This window comes from Chaetura pelagica, unplaced genomic scaffold (assembly GCF_000747805.2).
Source record: "Chaetura pelagica isolate M959 unplaced genomic scaffold, ChaPel_1.0 scaffold178, whole genome shotgun sequence".
NCBI lineage: Eukaryota > Metazoa > Chordata > Aves > Apodiformes > Apodidae > Chaetura > Chaetura pelagica.
The window spans coordinates 3,230,971-3,254,904 of NW_009954505.1; the positions used below are offsets into that span (position 1 = coordinate 3,230,971).

Genomic DNA, 23,934 nt, shown 5'->3' on the forward strand with positions numbered 1-23,934 from the left:
CAGGAACAGTAGAAGCATGCAGGAAGGAGAAGAACAACTAACAGGGTGAACCATTTTTATGGCAGCAGTGGGCTCGTTAAATCAAATTAGCTTAGTGATCCCACAATATACCCTCAGTGTTGACAGTATAAATAAGAAAAAAACAGAATAGTAAATAATAAGTACCTAATAAATAAATACTTAAGAATAATAAAAGATCCAATAATATTTGCTGAAGCAATGTAGGATTCTGCTGGTATGCCTAAGGCCAGAATTTGGTCTATACTCTAAACATAATGTAAAGCAAAAGTAGTAACAGGGCTCAATTTTTAAGACTGGACAGGAGGCCTTTTGCTCACAGTACGAAGCTCTTACTGCTTCACAGCACTAGAAGCCAATCACATGAATTCTGACTCTTAAACAAGAATGCTGAAATGACATCTACACAATATAAGGGAACAAAACCCCCAAAACTTCAAAATCCTTTTCTATCTGGCATGCCCAGTTTAAAGTTGCTTCCCATTACTGAAGCACTTAGCTGCATTTCAGGGTTTCTGACAGACTTTCCCTGTTACTTTTTCTGTAGAAATTATGACTCAGAGAGCAGCCCTGAGACAGGCAGCTTCCAAGATCGGATATTTGCCTGACCTTGCAGACCTCCTCAGGAAGGAAACGAGTTCCTCCAAGGAAAACACGTGACAGCAGATTCAGAGCCTGTTCTGCAAGCTAAAGTCACTCACTGAGGCACTCCTGCCTTAACCTTCAGGGTGAAATGGGGTTCTTACCATGCTTAGAAATATGTCAGAGAAAAAAAAAAATCACAACCACACCCCCCAAAAAAGTAAAAAAAAAAAAGTAAAATGCAAGCATCCTCTCCTTTACTTTTCTGCTGTTTTCTTCCTTGGAGTGATAGTTTCATTGCTAACTATAAGCAGAGTCATTACAAAATAAGCTCTCCCACATCTGAATTTTTAACAATCATTTACCCATAATGCAACAATTTACTTGTACCCCTACACTGCAAAGTCAATTCTGCACACAATAGAGGCAACATTAGACTAAAATAGACTCCTAATTGATTAAAAAGTATTTTTATATTGTACACAATCTAAATTTTAAAATCTTAAGCCTTTGCTAACTTTAACAGTGCTGAAATTAAGCAGTGACATTTAAGAGCAGAACTCCAAATCAGTTTTGTTTGCTTCTTTGTTTGTTTGATTTTTCCTAAAGATTAGCTGTAATTTATTTGACAGAAAAATTACATTGCTTTCAAGTGAAAATGTGCAAACTGATTTAGGCAGAGCAAGAACCCTTTTAAAGCCACTCAGAATTCACACTTCATTTAAATATTTTTTAGATGTTCAAAACATGTTTTAATAGTTGGGTTTTTTTTGTTTTTTTTTTTACTTTCCTATTTAACCAGCTTCTTTTTAAAAAAAGATATTACAATAATCTAAATTAATGAACCTAAAGAGGTGGTATTACTTGGAGTAATTCACTATATATTCAGACAAAGGTTTTCAATTTGTAGAAATACAGATAAAGCTGGAAGTAATCACGTAAATTAAAGGGGCTAAAAAAGGTTCCTCTGACAATATTCTTACCCAAAAAGAACTATGCTAATCCATAGCATCCTGCCTGCATAAGAATTTCACTGCATTGGAATTTCAGGAGAGCTGGAGTACATGTCTACAAAGTCTGAAAAGAAAGCTAATTCAGTAGAGGGAAAGACCAGGTAAAAACCACAGAAAGGCTTAATGGTGGCCACTCTAATAGGTAGATCTGTGTGGAAAGGTCACTTTTCCCTCAACATTGGTCCTAAGAAATGCTCAAAAGAGGGTTAAAACATTATTGTATGTCTAACATAAAGCTCCTTTTTGCCCAGCCTGCAGCACATTTTTGAAGCTGAACGTTGTAATGGAATGCAGGAGAGAGAACAAGCCCTGCCCATACTTAAGGTACATGAAATAAATTATTGCATCATCATATAAAGTCACCTCATGTTCGCACAACCTCACCAGGCATCTTGAGTGGGTCCTTCTGGTGAGTGAGCATTTTTCACCCCTTGGGATGAAAATGGGCCTCTATGCAGCAACTCCCCCACATGGCAGTGTTTTCAATGTATAGATGCACTGTAACTCTCAATGCTGGCCTTCCTACAGCCAGCACTCGCTCATGGAAAAGTGAACACATCTCACTCCCACCAGGCTGAATATCAAATCACCCTGTGCAATGGAAGAGCCCCAGTGTTGGTACGTTCATCCTGGAGTGACCCACTGCTTCCACCATCCATCTGCATCCAGCTATATGGGGGAAGCAGGAATCATAGGAAAGACCACACAGAGAACAGGAGGTCCATTACTACTGGAAAAACACAGGGCTTTCTCTCCTGAGCATTTGCCTATACCAGCTTTTTGCATATCTGCCTATGTAGTTTCCCCTTTTATAGTTCACAGAATATAGCCAGGTTTGGTACATTGGGAAAGGCAATGAAAACATCTGGGTTTGGATTGAAAAAAATATTTCATAAAAAACTGATTATGTCAGTCAAATATTATTTGTAATATTTTAATAGTTCCTTTAATTACTCCTTTGAAGTAATTTCTTGCTTTTATGGATTTAGAGTCTTCGGGCCACTCATAAAACATTTTACCTACTCAGATGAACTGTAATCCATACACTGATCAGAATGTTTTCTTCTCTTTAGTATCTTCAGATATCTATTTTAGTATCTGATATCAATCTACTATGACAGATGTAGCTCCAATTCAGTTTGAATAAGTTACAGTCTCCACATACTCCTGGCTCAATCTGGAAATAAAGTTTGCACACACTGTCATTAACTATAGCCTAACGAGTCTGCTTAATGCTTCCACCATGAGACACATATGTTGTGAACAGCTGCCTGTCTTTCATTTCTTTTAAAGTTTGACTGTATCATAGCAGATAACAAAACTTGGGAGCATAGCCTCATGTTTCAAAATAAGCCAGTATGTCTCCAGAAGCACACAGACGAGTTTCAGTGGGAACGCTATTGTAATGTGTGAACCTACAGCAACTGCCAGCCTGCCTTAGAGCAAAGCAATAATGTTATTTTTGGTAAGCACTCAATCTATATAAGCAAAACAGCAATGCAGGTCCTTCCCTTTCATTTTGTCACAGGATGTTTTTGTTTCTCTACTAGCTAATGAAAGATGATGTGTGTTCTATTTTACCTTTAACTAATTTTATCTGCCAACTAGACTTAGACATGGAAAACTTCTCTGACATTCAAATAGATTACAAGCTTGAGTTGACCTTGTTATTCATGGATGGCATGGAATCTAAATATCAACTGCATGGGGACAACAGGAGAGTTTGACAAGTCATAGGAGTATCAAAGAAAATGAAGAAAAAAAATTGATTGCTTTGATCAAGGAAGCAGTCATATATTTTTTTCTTCATCGGCTTCAAATTAGCCATTACTTCCTCCAGCTCTGATACTCTGAGCATGCTAAGAAATCTTTCAGTACTATCTGCCATAACAGATGTTCCAGTTTATTTGTATCTGAACAGGTTACTGTTTATCTTCTGAAACAAAAAAGGAAGTTCAATACCTTCAAGGTATGTATCTCAAAATGTATGTGGAATTACAGGAAACAATACAGAAGAAGTGCTGGGGTGGCTTACGATTTTAGGCACACCCCTGAACAAGAGGCATATTGACAATTGTGTCCTGGTATCAGCCCTGGGACCCAACAGCTCCATCCCCCTCTCTTCACTCAGTCTAACAGCAGACTGCTGCTCCCGTCTTCATCTGTCCTGGTATTAACAATGATGATTTATCACCCACAACTGCTGAGCATACAGTAAGTAATGGTATACTAAATTACTCATGTGGTATGGAAGTAGTAAGTAAAGGTATCGAAAAGGCTGCTCTGTATTTTTTAGCTTTTTGAGAAAAGACTATACATTTTAAACTATTTGTTGTAGTTCATATGAGCAGTTACATATGTTACATGGAAAATATTTTTCATCCTATCAGGTTTTTATTTGCAATTTATTTAGAATACCTTTTGCAAAAAAGAACGTGATATCCAAACAAAAATTTTGGTAAGAAATAAAAGCTGAAACGTTTATGAGAAAAAAAGAAACCTCTATCTCATCTCATATGAGAGAGACATGATCTCCTATTTTGAAATCTCATCTTTCAATTCTTTTTTCAACTTTAGGGAGTGTAAAATCTCAGTCAATAGAGAGTACTGTTATAACAGTACAGAACATCATCTTGGACATTGGTTTGTTATCAGTCTGGCAAATAAGACAGAATGTACAGACATCACTCAGCATAGTGACGCAGGGGGTGATGCTATTGTATTTCAAACCAGAATAATTATATCAAATTAAATACCAGTACCTTTGCTGACCAGTGGAACTAGGCAACATTAAATTAATTTTTTTTTTCTTATTTAATCTTACCGATTTACATGATGCCAATAGCTTATCTGAATATCACTGTGACCATATAACATTTCCACGTATTGTCATGCTTGCTTTTCTGTTTTGTTCTAAGCATAGTGGAATGAATACTTGTTGAAGCTGGGATTACATCTCCTGTACTTGTACAAGACCCTATGTTACAGGACTTCTTTTGAATTGGGCTTTTGAGAATTACCATAGGAAAATGAAGTAAGATAATTTCTATACTTTACAGATGCAGTTGACAGAGATGATAGAACAATGGAATCGTGTCTATTTCGAAGTCACAAATGCCCAAGATTTCCTATTTTAGTTGTTTTTTTTTAATAAAGGAAAAAAAGTCCCTCAACTTCCATATAGATAGGAAGCTGCATATTGTAAATGACTCCACCAAAATATCCTTGCATTTTCCTGTTTTCAGCTTTTGGTTTCTACAGCAAATTTTCTGTGGGCCACTAAGAGTGCATGACTGTCTGTCATAGTTTAGAAGATCATTGTCAATATCACAACTAATTGATCAGATAAATCACAAAATGAAAAAGCTAGCCATAGGCACTCCAGTTACATCTATCATCTGTGCTGAATCTGATCCTTCTCATACTGTAATATGTAATTAAAGGATCATACTACTACTTTATGCTGTTCCGGCCAACATACTGTAAGGAAGTTAAAATTGCAAACTTTCAAAAGAGTAGACAGATTACATTTTGGCAGGACATTTTAATTTCTCTGAAAATGCAAATGCTGGAAAAAAACCAAACCAATCCATACCAAACTCTATTGCTTTCAAAGTCAAATTGATGCAAACATGAAATAGCAAAAAAAAATTCTAAAAGTGTAATAGTGTCATACTGAGGATGAGTGGGAAAATATTTCTACAGGACTATACTTCTGGATATAGACTCATTTCTTGTCCCTTTTTCTACCCTTTCCAGTTTTCAGCTCTCAGAATCTCAGAGAGCTCTTTCAGAGGAGTGAACGCGTATGTGCAAACACACAGGTACTAGTAGGCAGCACAGAAGTTTCTGAATTTTGCAGTGCAATTCTAGCTACAGCAAAGTCTCACATCTTAACAACTAGGGACAGCTGAAAGCAGGTCAGTAAATTCTAACAGAGAAGACCTGTAAGGCAGAGGCAACCCAGGGCTCCAGGCCTTCCCGTGCTTTTGTCTGAGGCATGTAAACAACCCTGCACGCACTCCCTTTCCACAGTCATGAACTGAGATATTGCATAAGGCCAACAGCCCACACAAAGGAAAAATTTGCAAAAGAAGTGATACTTGGCACTTCAGCCTGCATAAATTAAAAAAGAAAAGGTTATCATAAAAGGCAATCCTGTTGCCACCATAAGGCACACCATCAAGAAATGCAATGATACAATCCAATTATTTATTTCCTAGCTACCCAGCAAGTTGTGAGCATTCTATTAACTGAGACAATGTGCTTTCAATTTAGCATTTATACTGTTAAAAGGTAGGACTCACTTAAGTAAGCATTTACAGAAGGTCTAGCAATAACTCCGTATAGTCACACTATAAGAAAGTCATATACTTTCCATTTTATTTTCTCCTCCTTAACTCTTCACTAACTTTAGCAAACTGGAAAAACAGAGTAGGCTCTGTCTAATTTCAGAGAGCACTTCTAAAGGAGACGTGAAAGCTGGGAAGGGCATGAATCCCCTCGCCCCATGTCCTTTGTTGTGGGTGCTTGCTCTTGGGGGTAACACATCCTTCCCAGCAAAAGAAAAGGCTTCCTGCACAGAGGGTCAAGGGATGCCAAGAGAGATAGGGGGCCAGATGGCTGGTTTTGGTGAGAGGTAAATACTGATGTGAGAATGAAGGAACACACAGTCTTATCACTCGTATCAGGCTCTGAGCCCAAAGTGTGCTTTAGCAACCAAAAACGGCTCTGCAGTCCGTGACATTCTGGAAGAGCTTCCCTCTCCAGGGATTATTCAGGCTTTGCAAATTAGGTGCTGCATCAGATTGCTGTGAGCCCCCACATATACCTTCGCAGTTCTGAGGATACATACAAGTACAATCCTTTTGCTAACAAAAAAGAGGGCCAAAGAAAATAATAATAGTTGTATGCTTCTAAAGCCCAAATAGAAATGAGGGTACTGGGATCACTGCTGGATTTGTGTTTTAATATCAGACAATATGGGCAAAGCGAAAACAAGTTATGAAATCTGTGCAGCATAGTGAAGAAATGAAATATTTAATCATGTTCCTATGATTGTTTAAAGTAATTTGGATTTCTCTTCATGGAGTAATTTAACATATTAAATGAAAGCTTGAGAGAAATCTAAATATTGAGTTTTCTGCAATTCTTATTTGGGAGATATTTACACCCAGGTTTTGGCATTTTTTTCCCTACCTATAGCATACTGACAACCACCTTTAACTTTGTCTGAAAATGTATTTGCAGTCATGTTTGTTTTTTTTTTGTATTTGCCATTCTGTTTGTTTTTTTTTTTGTTTTCAAATCTTTCAATAAAAAAAGGGTATACCTTAAAATAACTTCAGCCTATACCTACTTAACATATAGACATTCATACTGATACTCATCCACACACCTCTCAATGCCACCAGAGAGTGTGAGGCTTGCTTTATCACTCCCTGGTAAAGCACTTAAAAGAATTAGCTTGCTCATTCTAAGTTGTAAAAAAATTCTGTTAAGCTAGAATCTGTAAGTGTTCTGCCTTTGAAAGGCCATATGTTTCTAACTTTTCCTTTTATTGACCCTATTTTTGCTACCCTGGTAGGCAGACACTACATTTTCTAAACATAAGGTTAACCAGTGTCCATCACTAAATGTTCTAAAACAGTTCATTGGTTGTCCTTAACTTAATCTATTTGCTTAATTTCCATTTTTATTACATTATTATTTATTGTTTAAACACAAATTCTCATTCTGAGGAAGTATCTGTCAAGCACTGTATTCCACCTCCAACTGTCAAGCACCACATTTTCTAAAAAGGCGTAAGCAACGAAGGGCCATTCAGAAGGTCATTATAATAAGCAAATTCAGAGCTAGAACAAGGACTCAAAGTCTATAATCTGAACAGTTTGGACCAGATCCAAGGAAAAGAATGAAAATACATTTTGCTTCTGACTTCTCTGGCAACCAGTCATGAGAGCAAGGATTATAATGCAGTACTATTTACAATTCTATTTCATTCTCTTGTTCTTCCTGAACAGATTAGGCTTTCAACACCATCATTTCCACTACAAATTGAGGGAAATAAATAGTAAATTAACATTTTTGAAAGACTTGCCAACTTTATATTTGTGAAAGCAAGTTTTAAAGAACTATGATTGTGTTAAAGGACCTAAGGTAGTTAAAATAAAAACAAGCTCATAGTACTTAAAACTATTGTAAAGTCATAATTCATTATCCACAGTCATAAACACAAGGAACTTCATACTAGTCTAGAACAGTCTAAAAATTATCAAAAATGCCTCTCAAAAAACAACTGTCCCCCCCAAATTACTAATGTTATTGCTGAATTGAAAATTTCTGCTATCCTGAATTCCACCGAAGAAACACCAGGTGGAGAAAACACAACCATTTGAGTAACATTAGACTGAAGATAGAATGGTCTAAAGTCTGCCTTAATATTTATACATTAATGTAATAAAATAAGCGCAACTGGAAAACCTTTGTAATAAAATAGTTCCTTCCAACGTCTATTCTCTTCCATGTCACAACAATATTTTTGGATCTTTGGAAATACTGAAGCACAGCCAGTTAGTTATAATTTTGCATCTATTTATGGGTTAAGTAACATTAGTTAATATGCCATACTAATAGATATCACCATCCATAATTTTAATTTAATACAAAATGAATAAATGGAAGTATCTATCAAGCTGTATCTAATCTAAAAATAATAATATCAAGCTGTATCTAGTCTAATAATAATAAATGAATGAGTTACACATTGTATTACATTGGATATAGTGTTTTAACTGTATGCTGAAACTGCATAACTGGCACTATAGAAAGGAACTTCCTACACTCTGAATCTACTAAATACCATGTAAGAGAAAGGGCTACTTACCTACATTTTAATTACACATATTACTATAACACTTACGTACTATGTCTTTATATGTTAGCTGGATTGGTTTTCAGCCTTAATAGATTCTATGAAATAGGATGTTAGCAAAATTAAGGGCATATAGGGAAACTATAAATTTAGATGTGGAAATATTAAGTTACTAAAATGAACTATATGCATGGAGTATTAAAATGGATACTAAGTTTAAAAATTGGCGTGTAGTTTTTATGTATAAATATGATCAAATATATTTTTACTGACATACACATATATAAAAAACTATCTATATACTAAAGTATAGGCATATTTGTATTTATTATAATTCAAGATTCTAGATGTAAATTAACAAAACCACTACCAGACTAGATCACGTCAACCTACATACAAATAAAAACAAACATATGTAGTATTGCCTATATATATTAACACTGGTACTATAAATATGCACATAAAATCAACAAAAAGTATATAGACATATGAATACAAGCATGAGCATATTTTCTTTATATCTAAGTCCAGAAACAGATATTCCTGGATTGTCAGCCCAACTGTTTGTAGGAGTATAGAATCATAGAATCATAGAATCATAGAATCTTAGGGGCTGGAAGGGACCTCGAGAGATCATCTAGTCCAACCCCCCTGCCAGACCAGGGTCACCTAGAGTACATCTGTAAGAGCTCGGTTCTTATGATGTCACATTGCAACAACTTATGATAACAACTAATTATCAAGCTGCACCTACAAAATATTGCCAAATAAAAATAGCTGGAACACCTCAACACGTATTTCGCCAGTATCTCTGCAAAGAGATTTAAATATGAATAGTTTTTAAAATTCATGATATACATATCAGAGAAGCAGATACATTTTTGTGCTCTGTTTATAGTTGCTGTGGTGTTGACAAAGTCTTCTATCTACCTTTACTCAGTCAAAGTAGGCTTATAAGAGTTGATTGGAAACAATTTATGGCTGCTTTTCCCACAAAAAAAAAAATTATTAAAAATTGTGAATAATTGAATCAACACACTGTAGAAAAACAAATCATATGGTTTCTGCTGCTAAACTACACCTAAAATACCTGCCATCAGTCAGCTGCCTTTTGTTCCTGGAACTGCCGAGTGCCTTTCAGAGGGCTGCCCTGCCTTCATAGACATGCCAAATACACACCAGCACTAATAAAATTCAAATAAAAACATGGAGAAACACAGCTAACCTACAGCCGTTCATTTCAACAAAAGATCTTTCTTGACTAAGAAATACATAAATTGTGCTAAAATTATTTTTTGCCAAGAATATATGCATCAGTGGTCATACTCTCAGTAAATATGAAAGAAAGTAAAAATTTTGGTATCAGTGGAGTTATGCTGCCTTTACACCATACAAAAATCTGGCTTACTGTCCGTTTTCCTCTTTTCTTACGCCTCTTTGTAGCTCTCCACGAATATTAAATCAGCGATATCTTTCCAACCACACCTTGTAACTTCGTTCTCCCCCAAACATTATCTCTTGTTCAAAATAACTCTTATCATCTTCTCATTTTTCCTATCACTTTCTTGAGAATAAATAAACCTACAAAATAATAGTAATTGTATTAGTTTTTTCTGAAAAAAAAAAAATGTCCTTGTCTTTTCCTTTTCAATGCAAGAAGACAAAAAAGTAAAGAAACAGTATCAAAAGGAAACTAGGCATAAATATTATCTTTGAGATAATATGGTGGTGTAAGCATAAGAATTTGTACTTTCCATTTTTAAAGCTCTCATTGTTTAAGCAGCTAAAACATATTTCTAATTTATCGCACAGTTTTCACCACCACCTCATAAATTCAGCATATTGCTAGGCTATTTCTTGTTCTCGTGTTTGGTAATTGGTTATCATTTTTCCATTTTTAATATGCACCTGTCTATGATCTACTTTAAAAAAACCCCAAAACACACCTATAAGCACTAAACCAACCATAAGCGTGAAGGTATCATGTTCACGTAAGCAAGCAAGGAAGGACTGCTCCTGGAAGAGCACAAGTGCTCTCAGAACCCTCTACTCCAGCTCAAGTTGAGAAAGAAAAGCACCTCTCAGGGTTGTAGCCATAGCTGCCAAAGGAAAACACTTTCTCATTCTCAGATGTCCACAACTGCTGTTGCATTGACTGTTAGACACACTTCAGTATAGACGCCTCTGGTGGACAATTGTAGAGGACTCCTAATTAAGGGGTTTCATTTTTGCCACAAAAGGAGCTAGATTGTAATGGCATCTTTTGTCCTATGCTTAATGAAGGGTGAGCTATTGCTTAAATAATTAGTAACAGTGCCGGAAGAGAATGCAAGTAATTAGCATAGCTTGACACCCAGAACAACACCAGTGGCTGTTGTTAGCATCAACAATGTGTCGATTTAAAAAGAAAAATCACAGGAAGGAACGTGTCACTTGAAGCAGCTTTGCTTTTCTTTTTTAAAGATAAAATTAACCTCTCACTTTTGAATGAATCCATTATACTATTGGCTACCAAATACTTATTCTTTCAGAATTTTTAAAAAATATTTGAGAAGCCTACCTATCAAAACCCATGTATTTTAAAAACCCACAGCAGCAATATAGCAAGCAACAACACATTTTTTCAGGTGGAGATTTTTCTGATCCACTTGAACCCTGAATTTGCCAAATGATGCATGCACATCATCTGTAGTTCAATGAAGACCATCTGTGAGCTTGTACCTGAGATTTATGTTAGCAGCATAGCCAGTGAGTCAAGAGGTCATATCACCATTTATGAAGGAGGAGGCCCGAATGTAAAAATGGACCTGAAATTCTTGTGTCTCAGCTACCACATCCTCAAATGAACAGGTAATTCCTTTACTCCTGAGGGATAAGTGTCAATTTATGGAACTGAAAATCTCATTCTTGGATTTTGATCTATAAAACAACATAAATTCTGAGATAGAAGCAATGATGAAAGATATAATTTTCAGATTACCTTCTTGTGAACAGAAAGTGGACACTGGATCTTGATGGAAACTACCTAGCCTGCTATTCCTGGGCTCAGAGAATAAGTGTGTCACAATTGCTGGCACAATTGGCATTACTGGTGTTATCATTGGCATTAGCAAAATAATATAGGCTACCTCACAGCAAAGAGGATAGTACCTGGATTTCATGTAGCCTAATAATTGTCTGTATGAACTACTTTTAGGTAGTTTAGGCACAAAGTCCACACCTCAGAAAAAAAGAAAATTTAAAAAAAATATTATAAACAATGATAGGAGTTGTCATTATAAGGAAATTATGAACATGCAATGCTAAACATTAAATTAGCACTAGAAACACTCTTCAGGGAGGCTGGCAGAAAGTATTCTATTAGGCTTCTGACAAGCTAAATGGGGTAACATCCAATGTGAATGTTGCTTGTCTGTCTGAGATACCTTTCCAGAGTTTGCCTAGGCATGTTTGCATAGAAAAGACATTGATCACGCAAAAATATCCCATTTTTTCCTTATTTGCAATGTTCTGTCAAAAATTTCAAAAGAAGATACATGACTCTTAAGACTTGTCAAGACTTGTTTCAAGACTTGTCATATGTCCATACATTAACACTAGGAAATCTTTACTATTTTTTATATCCTTAAAAATATACTTACCCAGTATTTAATGTTGAAGGTATTTCATGTTAAGCAGTGCATTCCTACTCATGTAAAGTTCCCAAACAACACGTTCCTGGCTTACTAAATAGTAGCACCTGTTAAGGATTTAAATCTGCTACATAATTGAAACGCACTGTAAATCCATGTACATTCTATTCACATTTGTAGTCCATGTCCCATTTTATCAATGGCCAAACTCTTGCATATAAAAATAACAAATCAGTTCAGAAAGCAATGAGAGATAAAAGAAAGCTATCAGGTCCAGGTAAATAAGCATCTTTCATTATATTAATATACTCACAGAATTTGAACTGCATGTTTGCTCATGCATAGAAGAACAAAATCCACACAACCTGTCTATGTAGGTTTTGCCTGCAGTCACATAAAGTTATCATAGACATGTGCAGCTATAGTTTTATCTGACGATACCTAAGAAAACCCTCCAAGTTAGTTCAACCTGATTTTGTTTCTTTTTCCACCTCTAAAATTCTGAGTGAGAAGGCTGACAGGTAAGATTTACCCTTCAATGCCTGTGGTTTCTCAGTTGCAGTCCATCTTCAAAAAAATGACCCCTCTAGACATGCAAAGGAACACACAGACTGACCAGAAGGAAAGGAGGGAGGGAAGTATGGGATGCTTAATTCCTGCCTTTATAGGTTTTAGATACCTAAATTGGCATGAGAGGAACACACACAGGAGGGTGGAAGGCTACACTGCATGGCCCCACTGTTCAGTGAGAGCTCCATCTCTGCTGGCAGCCTGGGAAGCCCTCAGAATACACCCTGCCCTGGCTGCCTGTTGGCACCCCACCTGGGGTGTCCAGTATGGGGCCGGTGGCTGCTGCAGTCTCCCTGCTACCTGTGCAGGGGATGTGCTGGGAGCTCGCCCAACTCTGGGAACGACGCAAGAAGCTCAGAAACAATTTTGGTTTTGTTTCCTGGAGTGCGCTGTCTGCGAGCTCATGTGGGAGGTAGCAAGGGAAGAGCAGAGCTTGGCGTTCAGTTTGTCTGGCTGGAGAGGCAGCTGGCATCCCTGAAGCCAGCATGGATAAATGCATCTCCTGTTAGCAGCAATGCAAAGGCTTTTCACAATGAAAGCAACCAAATGAAAACTAATCAAGAGTAGAGCAAAGAATGCCTGACAGTTCAATCAGTGCCTGTGTGTGTGCAGTCAGCACTAAACCTTGCCAACAGCCACAAAAAACGCTGTAGGTAGACAAGAAAATTCATCTAAACAGTAGTATATGCTGCATATTCCTTATGACAGCCACAGAGAAATCAAACTACAACTGATGAATCTTTCCTTAAACAAAATCCAACACCTTTTCAATGATGATGAGCAAATGCATCTTGTCTGATTAGAGACCATGCACCTACTTTTACCAATGCCTGCTCAAATGAGGAATTTAGCATGCAACCAACGGGTACTTTCCTTCCCAACCACAAGCTGCTTGGCTAGGAAGTCTGATAGGTAGCACTAACCTTTAGCTTGTCATAGCGCTCGCTTAAAGCTGCCACCTGATGGTCACGGTGTCGTCCGACCAGTTTACACAAGGCACAGATTAACTGGTCATCAGTCACGCAGTACATGTTCACTTTCTCGTCCTCGTGCTCCAAGCACATTAATCCTCTGATGTGAGAGTCCGGGATGGGCTCGATAAGACGGTGGCCGGTGAACGGCTTCTTGTTGGGGTGAGTGGCTTTCAGACACTCCTCACAGTAGGATACCTCGCAGGTAACGCAGGTTTTCACTGCCTCCTGAGCAGGGTCCTGGTCGCAGAACTGGCAGAGGACCTTCTCGCAAGATGACATGCTGTTGCTATCGAATGCCCGCTCCCGGCGGGTCTCGCTGGGGGAATTAGGCCCACTGACTGAGGCTTTCTGAAACCTGTCGATGATGTTCTGCAGGGTGACGTTACGCTTGAGCCCGTCTAGACCGCGCTGGCTGAGGGTGATGACATAGCGGCAGGTCGGGCACTGGAAGGCGGTGATTGACTCCACCGGCTCGTTGGTGGCGCAGTGGGAGACCAGGATGCGGTGCGCGCAGTTGAAGCAGAGGCTGTGAGCGCAAGGCAGCAGCAGCGGATCTTCAAACAGCTCCAGACAGATAGGGCAGGTCAGTTCCGACTCCAGTGTTTCCATCTTCAGGCAAAGCTTTCCTGTGGCGTCAGCGAAATCCAGGGAAGCTGATCAGCTATCTGGAAACACACGTAAAATTCAATTAGGCGAGATAGAACATGAGGGGTCAGCCATGGGGGGTTGTCATGTTTCGCCACTGCTCCCAGGGCTATCAACCCACCACGCCGGGCGGGAGAGCTATCTAAAGTTTTGAACCTGCACATGCATACATCAAGGTATTTAAACCCGGACTGCTTTATTCTTTTGTCTTGCCTCTGTTCATTGAAGAATGCAAAAGCTATGCTGCCGCTTATTTTTTTTTCTCTTTCCTTTTCTCTCTCATGCAATCCAGGAAAACAGCAGATGTTTCTGTGCATTATTAAAAACCAAAATGATGGCCTTCAAATAGTCTATGGCAGCAAAATTGGATTCTTTCTGCAGATGCTGCTTTTGGCTTCACTAATCTCCTAGTAAAACTTTTTTTAAAAAAACTTCACCTTTATAGAGCATTGTACAAAGATTAGTCTGAGTATAACCGATAACCTTAACTCTCTCACAATTAACAGTTATTTGCACAGATTGACATTTTGATTTTTTTCTTATAGCAACAGGACAGAATTTAGAGCACGTTTTCGTTTACATGTGTAAGTATACACCTGAATATATACAGGAAATAATGTTTCTAGGGAAGTATTTGTTGGTTTTACATATATATATGTCATATACTACTACATTCCTCCTACGTATTTCAAGAACATATGTAGCTGTATTTACACGTAACCTTATATTTCTGCATATGTACCTGTACACATATACACAAACAAATCTCTCACACACATTTGCAGAAAGACAGATACAGGCGCAGGACCACACAGTGTTTTAACTGAAACTCATAGAAAAAAAGTGGATGAATTAAAGAATAAACAGCAGCTTAGCCCAGATTTCTGATGATCCTAACCTACTGTACAAGAAAAGTCTCTAGAGAATAAGAGAGCGAAATGCGTCATTTGCTTAGGGGTTTTTGTGTGTGTGATCTTGCACTTTCATGTGAGTACTCTTTATTTCTAAAACTTGTGAACGACCACTTGTTTTAGTGAACTTTGGAATCACCTGAAGTAGATTAGGAATCAATGACTTTTAAATGGAAGGCATGGGATTTCCTGGAGAATGCAGCAGTACACCCTCATCAGAGATAAACTGAAACTTCATTCGCCTCCTTTCCTGCTCTCGGCGTTACAGAGAGCGGTTTTGAAAGAGTCGCCCTACGCAGCTCTCCCTGCCTAAGCTCCTGTCACGGGCCTGTCGCTGCCACAAGCAGACAGGTCACTGAAGCAGAAGCAAAAGCTATGCTTCACACTCACAGAGCCGTACCTCTTCACAGTACAATCTATTTAAGCTTTGTTGCTCATAGCTGAGGATGGCTTCAGATGGCACAGCTGCATCGCCTTTACACTGTAAAGTCATTGTTTGGTTGTGTGAACTCTTGCCTCCTCCCCTCACCAGGGAAAAGCAGGGACAGACAAGAACACTCCACCACCCCCTCCCCAATCAAATCTTGGTTCATTAAGGGTGAGGAGAACTCCAGGCTCATTAGCAGCCTTGGGAACCAAGCATGCTTGAGCCTTCTGTACTTCATGACAATTAGTGTGGGGAGCACGGTGGCAGTGATAGGAATGCTACCTATAACCCCAATATGAACCATGGCAAAAAGGAAAGTTCAGCAAACAGAGGCAAGGTTCAGACTGCCCATCAGTATTTAATCCTGCCTGCTCTGTGGGAAGAGCAGTACGGCGTCTCTTCCAGACACATGCTTAAAAATTAGGATATTTTGCCTCTTTGCACTAATGTGTCCTTTCATTCTGTCAAGAAAACTGAGCATTTAAAAAATGCACTGACCCCATCACAGAATTTGCTTTCCTGTATCTTCTGTGATGCTGATCTTATTTGAAATAAAGTTCAGTTTGCCAAAGACTAATTCATTTATAACTATTCATCAGCTTCCATAATTGCATGGTGCATCTGGCCGAAATTAAAGGCCTGGCAATTTGATATAAGCAAGAAAGCATTCCCTCCTCTCTCCTCAGCCATAGCCATACAGCACAGAAAAGATGAAAGCCTTTTCTGCAAATGGAAAACAGTTTGTCTTTCCTCCTCTTCACTCTTCGAATCACAGAAGTCCCAGAAGATCAAAATCTCATTCACAATGTTTGAATCTCTTCCACCTCACAACTGTGCACCTCATCATCTACTTATCCTGCAGGCTGAATGCTATGCTGGATATAGGTGAAGGGGATTTGAGGTTGGCAGGGGACATTTTAAAAAGGCAGACTAACTATTGTTCATCTATTGGTAGTCCAGTGAAAACCTGCCAACATTTTGGGTTCGTTTCTTTGAACGGTGTTTGGAATATGGGGTTTTCTTCCATGCTCTCCTCGCTGCTCAAAATCCCTCCTGCTCTGTCATGAGTCAAAAGGTTTCGTTCATTCAGTTTCCTTCTTAAAGAATGTTGTTGGTTTTTTTTAAACAAAGTTTTTTTTTATGGGACTCATATAAAAGTGAGGTACAGATAAAACTGGCAAAAGCACCCATCTGCATCACTGCCTCATGGAAAGATGTTTGAATCACTGTCATGGTTCTACACAAATACCACAGTCTCAATTGATGACTAATTCTGATCTATCTGACCTGAATGAGCAGCAGCTCAGCCCTGACTAATGCTATTCAGAATGAGCGAGGGTGCCAAACTCTGATCTTAGACTGTAAACATCTTGGAATAAGAGTCTATCTTCCAATGTAATCAAAGCTGAGTACACATCTGGGACTGAATAATGAATCCTTTAAGGAGCTGCATTTTCTGGGCAATCCAACCATTGCTTTTGATAATCAATTGCAATTCTGCTTTCACTATTAGATTGGTGCCTAAAGTAAAGAGTGTGCTGCTGATTCAACTACAAAATATTTCAAAGTCACTGGCTCTTGTCTTAGATTTCCATATTTAGCATTTCTTCTTTTCTTGAGAGTGTTAAGAGAATGCATAACTAAAAAAAACTGAAAGACTAGCCAGAAACTCAATGCACATGGTTTATATATGCACATTTGTATCCCATATCCAACATAAATTGAAAGCCAGTCTCCAGACACAGAACGGAAAAAAAAGGAATTTTGAGTACATAATTTCCTATTTTCAAAAACAGGGAATTACTGGCAGAAAATTATACTATTACCAAAATGTCATTGAAATGAGAAGTAGTATTTTTCTACCCACAAGAAGTTGTTTTAAGAATAGTAACAAAGTAAAAGTGATTGTCAAAAGACAAGTATTATTCAGAAATTAAAAAAAAAACAACAACACTTAAGTAACTTTGGATTTGTGACATCTCCCCAGCACATAACAATTAGGTATGAATTATGTGGTAAGCAATGCAGTAAATGAAATCCTGGTCTCACTTTACTTCATGGCAGGACTTCTGCTGTCCCTAGTGGAATTAATATATTTTTGCTTCTTTTGAGCACAACATATTTTGTAGGTGTACTGCCTTCACATGTACACAAGTGCACCTAAAACTTTTCAGAAGGAAAGAGACATGAGAAATTAAAATTAAAGCTGAAGCAGATAGATTTTAGTATGTTAAGTACCAGTAGAGTTGAATAGATTAAAAAATCTGTCAAAATGTTTCATAATTGAATGCTATGCTGCAAAAATGCTCTATTATACGTTCCACTTGTTTTATACTTGAAAAATTATGGATTAGAGTTACTACTAAAGTCTAGAAGTCTGTTACCACTGATCCCACTGAGCCCGTAGTAATTAAAGCCCAAAAACGCATTTCCTGAGGAAGACCTAAAATATGCAGTTCAACACTGTCTGAAACATTACCATTTATAGGAAAATCTCGTGATTTGGGGTCCCTGAAATCAGCTGAGGGCTGACTGAAGGATGACTCCTGATTTTTCATTGCTGGGAGTTCCAGTGTTACGGATGATCCCTATGTTTTAAGTACAGAAAACAGTGTGTAGAAGCAGCAAGATAAAAATACCAGAAAGTTTTCATCTGGGAGATTTCCATGAACCAGAACTGTAAGCATTTCCTCATAGGAAGAAACACACTGCTACATTCTGAAGAAATCACCTGCTGTTAGAAAGGTATTGCAAACCACACATTGCTATGTGAGGCTGTTCTCACAGCAAATAACCCTACATAGCTCCTGTACATGGGCTAGCACTCTTTCTGCACTCAAACAACAATCAGAAAATTGCAATAATGTCCAAAACAATTTTCCTAACCTCCTTGAGAAAAAGGCAAACATCCAGCAGTAATATCATAGGACCTGGTGATGCTACAGTAGTCAAATACTTGAAGAAGGTTAACAGCTTTCTTTAAAGTTGGATCTGGATAGGACATTTCAGTCTAGCTGGTAACACTCCTCAGAAAGGCAACTAGTGACCTGACATGGCCTTTATATTTATCTCTTTATCACTGCCCTTAACTGGTTGACCAATAATTGATTATTGATTATTATTTATATTTGTTGTATTAACAAAGTAATTATAATGTGATATTGTCAAAGAACATTCTTCACCTTAACTCTGTACCTTCAAGCTAGAACATGATTATTTCCATATTAACATCTTGTCTGAGGTAAAATGACTAAAATATAAAACTATACTTTATAAAAATGTATTAAAAATTCCAGTACACGTTTTGTCAGTAAAATGCTACAGAGTTTTTCCCAAACAGAATAAATCACTACTTATATGAATAAAGTTAGCAGGCAATGTTTTAGCCTGACATGTGTTGCCTCCTGCTCCTTTCCTATTTCAGCTGCTCCTACATCCTCCCAAGAAGGTGAGAAGAGAGTATGCCAGGAGTGGAAAAATGGTGGAAGAGGATGACTGATGAAGCTTTGCTTTCCACTCTAGTAAAGATGGAGCTTGTAGTATGAATTAAAGCTTTTTTTAAAGAATTCACATTTCAGTGAACTTTTAGGTTTTAGTGAACTCTGTGACATTTGAGGACAAAACTAAGCTGCAAGCCATTCTGCAACTCTTAAGCATCTTCATAACAAACAGCGAAAGAGCTGGACTTGTGCCTTGTTCCAAAATTCCTTTATGTGCTATCTCTCTGGCAAAATCACAGTTTGTCATGTTTTGGTGAATTACGGCCAAAATATCCCCAAGCAGGTTTGAATAGTGTTTTTTTCTAATAGTATTTTCTGACAATTTGTTTTGATAAGACTTCTACCAAATGCCCACTACAGTAAGGGTATCTCAGCCCTGATGCTCCATACATAGTGAACACAGATGCTAATAAATGGACACAAGACTGCAGGCTAAACTAAAGTTCAAACACTTGTGGATTAAGTGTTTTGGGATAAAAAACTTGACAGCTTTTTCAGTTAGAAAATAAAATTTACTTAACTTCCATTATATGTATATTAAATTAAATTTGGTATGAAATATGATCATCCAAGTTTGAAAGTTAATAAAATGTGTTATGTGTGTATGTATGCATGTGTATATGCACCCGAGGCTTATAGTATAGGAAGAATTACAGTCAACACACACACTATTCCTGGAAAAACTATGGCAAGGACATACACAAAATTTGTCTTGGAAGCAACTTTTCCTTTCAATAAGTGAATGTGTTTGTTTCACATCACATTCAATAAACATTTCAAATGTGATTAAACCAGTGGACTGCTTCATAGCCCAGTTTGTCCATCACAGCTTTCACCATCTGCAACACAGACACTAAAGTCTATGAGTACTCATGATGCCAGTAATTGCCAGCATCAGGGCTAGAGAGATACTCTAAGAACGGAGAATTAGCTGTGAAATGTGGGAGGGTAGAGGACAATGAACAAATTACATCTGTGCTCTGAAGGTAAACTATTCTAGACCTCTGACAGAAAACCCTGTCACTGGTGCAGGAAACACCCAACTCAGGCTTCCTTGGCCCTCAAAGAACAAAATGGGAACTGGCAGGGCTGCTCCTCCAATTGGGGAACAGAACTGTCACATGGGTCCTTGCCAGATCCCAAGTCCTGCTCTGAGATGCTTCCCATCCTACTGGCATCACCACAGGCACCATGAACATGCTTTTGTTACCCCACCTTAGGGTATTAGGTTCCTGCTTTCCATTAGCAGAATGATTTTAAGAGCATTCTTTGGTCCTGTAGACCAGAACCAAAATTTGCAAATACCTTGAGGCAAATCACTAGAAGAAGTAGCAGTTCTTCCCTCTTGCTGCACAGCAGTTCCTAAACAGAGAGACTGGCACTCATATGAACTGATCTCTGCAGCCAATAGAAAGAAATAAGCATCCCTAAAGGCATCTCTTTGAAACCATTTTAGATTATCTTCAGGATTAAGTAATCTGTGCTTTCTAGATGTGCTTATTTCATTACAGGTATAACAGGAATTTAAGAACATAAGAAACTAAGACTACACCAACTAACAAGTAACTATTTCCATTGTTCTTGAGCTTTAAAAAACAAAAATAGAGAACCCACAACTATTTGTTTTGTTACTCTTACAAGTTCAACAATCACTTGTTTAGTGAAATTTTCTTCTAATAATTCTCTTCCAATGTGTTTCATTTCTATAATTCTCAGTATTTAAAGATCCAAGATGGCAGTATTAAGCCAAATAAACCAAAATGGTTCATGCACAAGTAAAAATTCTGACCCCACCACAACAGGACATAAAACAAAAACTGCAAAATCAACCAAGAAGAGAAAGCAGTAAAGAGTTGTATGTAGTGGTTAGTAAGAACTGCCCATTCCACCCCTAAGATACTCAAGGCATTGGCATCCCAATCCAGCCAGTTCAGTACACCCCTCACTCATAATTATATTCCTTGCTAATAAAGCTAAATCCTAAGAAGGTGGCAAGTTTCCACTTAACCTCTGTTGAAGACTTTCTAAGTCATGTCAGCTGGTGTTTTTTGTGAAGAACCAGTAATGCTTTATTGCTTGCCAGAGGCACACCCACATGTATTTTATTTCTTGAGAAAGTGTTACTTAACAGAAACACACCACAATAAACCCTGGTGATCTCAAATGTTTTCTTCTACACATTTACATCCTTAAGAACATTATCCGTTAAAGACTTTCAAGAACTGAGACAAAACCAATCATTAACCACAGCCACATAATCTTGCCTCACAGGTTTTCAGTAACCACACTGTGGCAAAACTTCACTGCTTCAAGCTAAGAAATTAAGAGCAGCAAAGGGCTGCATTGTATCAACAAAGTTAAGAACTGAAGCGATAAACAGTACTAGCTTTTTTAAACCATACTGATGACCAGAGATACGCTGTGGGAGCTGAAGTAGATCAGGCAACAAGGTAACACCAGTTTCTAATCCAACTAGTGAAGTGATAATGATCCAATTTACCTGTGCTTTACCTTGACATCAACCAGAGAACTGTACAATGGCCAAAAGCTGCAATATCAAATTTGCGCTTGCTCTGTCGAGTGAAAGGGTTGGCTTTTTGAGCTGTCACTAAATAGCGTCTTCATTGCTTAAGAGTCCCAGTTCCCTCTAGCCCTGCAATGTGGGTGGTGTTTGGTTTGGACAACTCTTCTCTCATGCTCGAGGAGACCCTGATCCTGGGAAAGGCCTTTGTGAATAGCCTAATGAAACAAACAGAAAATGTTTTTTTCACTATCTGGCTATAGCTGTGTTTTGCCAAACACACACACATGTATATGCATGCACACAAGTGCACACAGAAGGGATCCATTTGCTGTAGGTAGTTGGACTACTTACTGGTTTGGTTGGAAGACTTACTAGTTTGCTTGACATCCTTGAATTATTTGTCCTGCAGCTAGTCTTCAGAATGCTCCAAAAGGAGTAGGAAAGTAGGAAAAAACAACTAAAACAAGCACTTGCTTCTGTAGAACTGTATCAGTACCCTAGATAGGCCTCTCCAGAAAAGGTTCTCAATGTCACTCACAGAATACCTTAGTAGCTTTTAAGAGAGCATGGAAAGATAAAAGAATAGCTTAATTACATCACTTTGAGATATGCCTCATCAACAACATACCTCACAGTTAGCTCAAAAAAACTGTACATAATCAATAAACTGTACATTTCATTTCAGCTAGCAAGCAGGTGACCATTACTGTAATAAAGAGAGCTCATGAAAGAGCTGCTGGCTTGCATCTGCACAACCTCCAGCCTAAAGCTATTTTTCCAGGAGCCTGTTAAATATCTACTGGAAAACTTGACTGAATGTCATCTTATGTTGTTCTCCAATAATTGCTCAGCTTGAAATACTGTACTGAAAAAAATAACATTAGAAATTCTGTACCTGTAGACTACACATGCTTCTCATCCTCCTACATGTACGGTATGTTTTGTGGGCTTTTGTGGATACAGAACTTGCATATAAAATAACTGCTGTGACTAGACCATCACTCTGAGTGTATAGGTGCCAAAAAGTACCTTCTTTGAAAGAAACATCTTCTCTCGGCATCACACTTAAATTTATCATTGCTTTAGGTTATGTAACTTCATCAGTTACACACAAATAAATGGGATTTGAAAGACTTTACAGGAAGAGTGGAACAGGCTCTAGGGAATGAGCATTTTTATTTATTTTTTTTCATTCTTCTCATGTAAACATGTATCTCAGCCTTCATCTGTTATTTTTTAACCAGAATTATAATGTCCCAGATGTTGTCACCAGTATGAAGATGCTAATGCCACCTTTATCTCTCAAGTTTTACAGCAACGAACAAGACAACAATAAGCCTTTATCTGAGCACACAAGACACTACAAGGTCCCCTTTTTTTTCTTTTCCCCGAGTTTTCAGTACCGGAAAGAGAATTCATCCCAGAGCAAACCTCAACTCCTCCCTCACGGCTGCTAAACGCATTACAAAACACTTCCTAAACCCCCTTGCAATGGCAAGCACGCACAACACCCATCGGCTCCAGCTCCCGAGAAGCCACCCAGCCCCATACCCACCGCGGGATCCCGCCCCACATCTTCAGGCTGAAACATCGCTGCGAAGACAGGGACCGCTCTGACCCTCCCGGGAAACACCGGCAGCCCCGCCGGGACAGGCAGGAGCGGCCGCGACCGCCCAAACTCACAACTCTGCGGCAGCACCGACCGCGTCTGCGACTGCGGGACACTCGCAGCCGAAACACAACAGGAAAATCTCCCCTACAATGGCAGGAAAACCCGCTCCACCTAACGCCTCCGCCGGGATCTGGGCTCCCAAAGCCCTTTGCGCTGCACCCACAGCCAAATTCCTCCTCTCTCCCTCCCAAGGGACCAGGCTCGGCGGGGTGAGGAGGAGGCCGGGAGAAACGGGTCCCCTCGCAGAGCATCCCAGCAACCTGCGGCCCTGGGGGTGAGTGACAACCTGCCCGCAGCGCCCAGGCCCTCACAGGAGGCTGAGCCAGGCTGGCCGAGCCTGTCAGGCACAAAAAGTACACTTCAGAAACCGGTCTTCTCCGGGAAGGCAGAACTCCACACAGCAGGCTCACAGGTCACCTCTTCTTACTGTTTTCTCCAAATATGACTAGAAAAAAAAATAATTAACACCACAAGTCCAGCAGGAGTTTGCCAAAAGCAAGGACAGTCTGAAAGAGCATAGTGCCTGAGGGAAAGCCTTTTCTTCCTACATACACTACGGAGACCCCAGTTTCTGAAGTTCAGCAGGTGAAAC

At 38.7% G+C, this 23,934-nt stretch overlaps 1 protein-coding gene across 2 annotated transcripts in view; it reads right to left on the reverse strand.

Annotated features, from left to right (window-relative positions):
- MID1 (midline 1) overlaps nucleotides 1–14,329 on the reverse strand; it is a 97,055-nt gene extending 82,726 nt beyond the window's left edge. The window contains exon 1 of one of the 2 annotated variants that reach the window (XM_010004650.1): nucleotides 13,613–14,329. In XM_010004650.1, the coding sequence (XP_010002952.1) occupies nucleotides 13,613–14,272 (660 nt within the window). In that variant the 5' untranslated portion in view covers nucleotides 14,273–14,329. The remainder of the gene's footprint in view (nucleotides 1–13,612) is intronic. The other variant, XM_010004651.1, reaches the window with a different exon arrangement.
- Nucleotides 14,330–23,934: the final 9,605 nt, after the last annotated feature.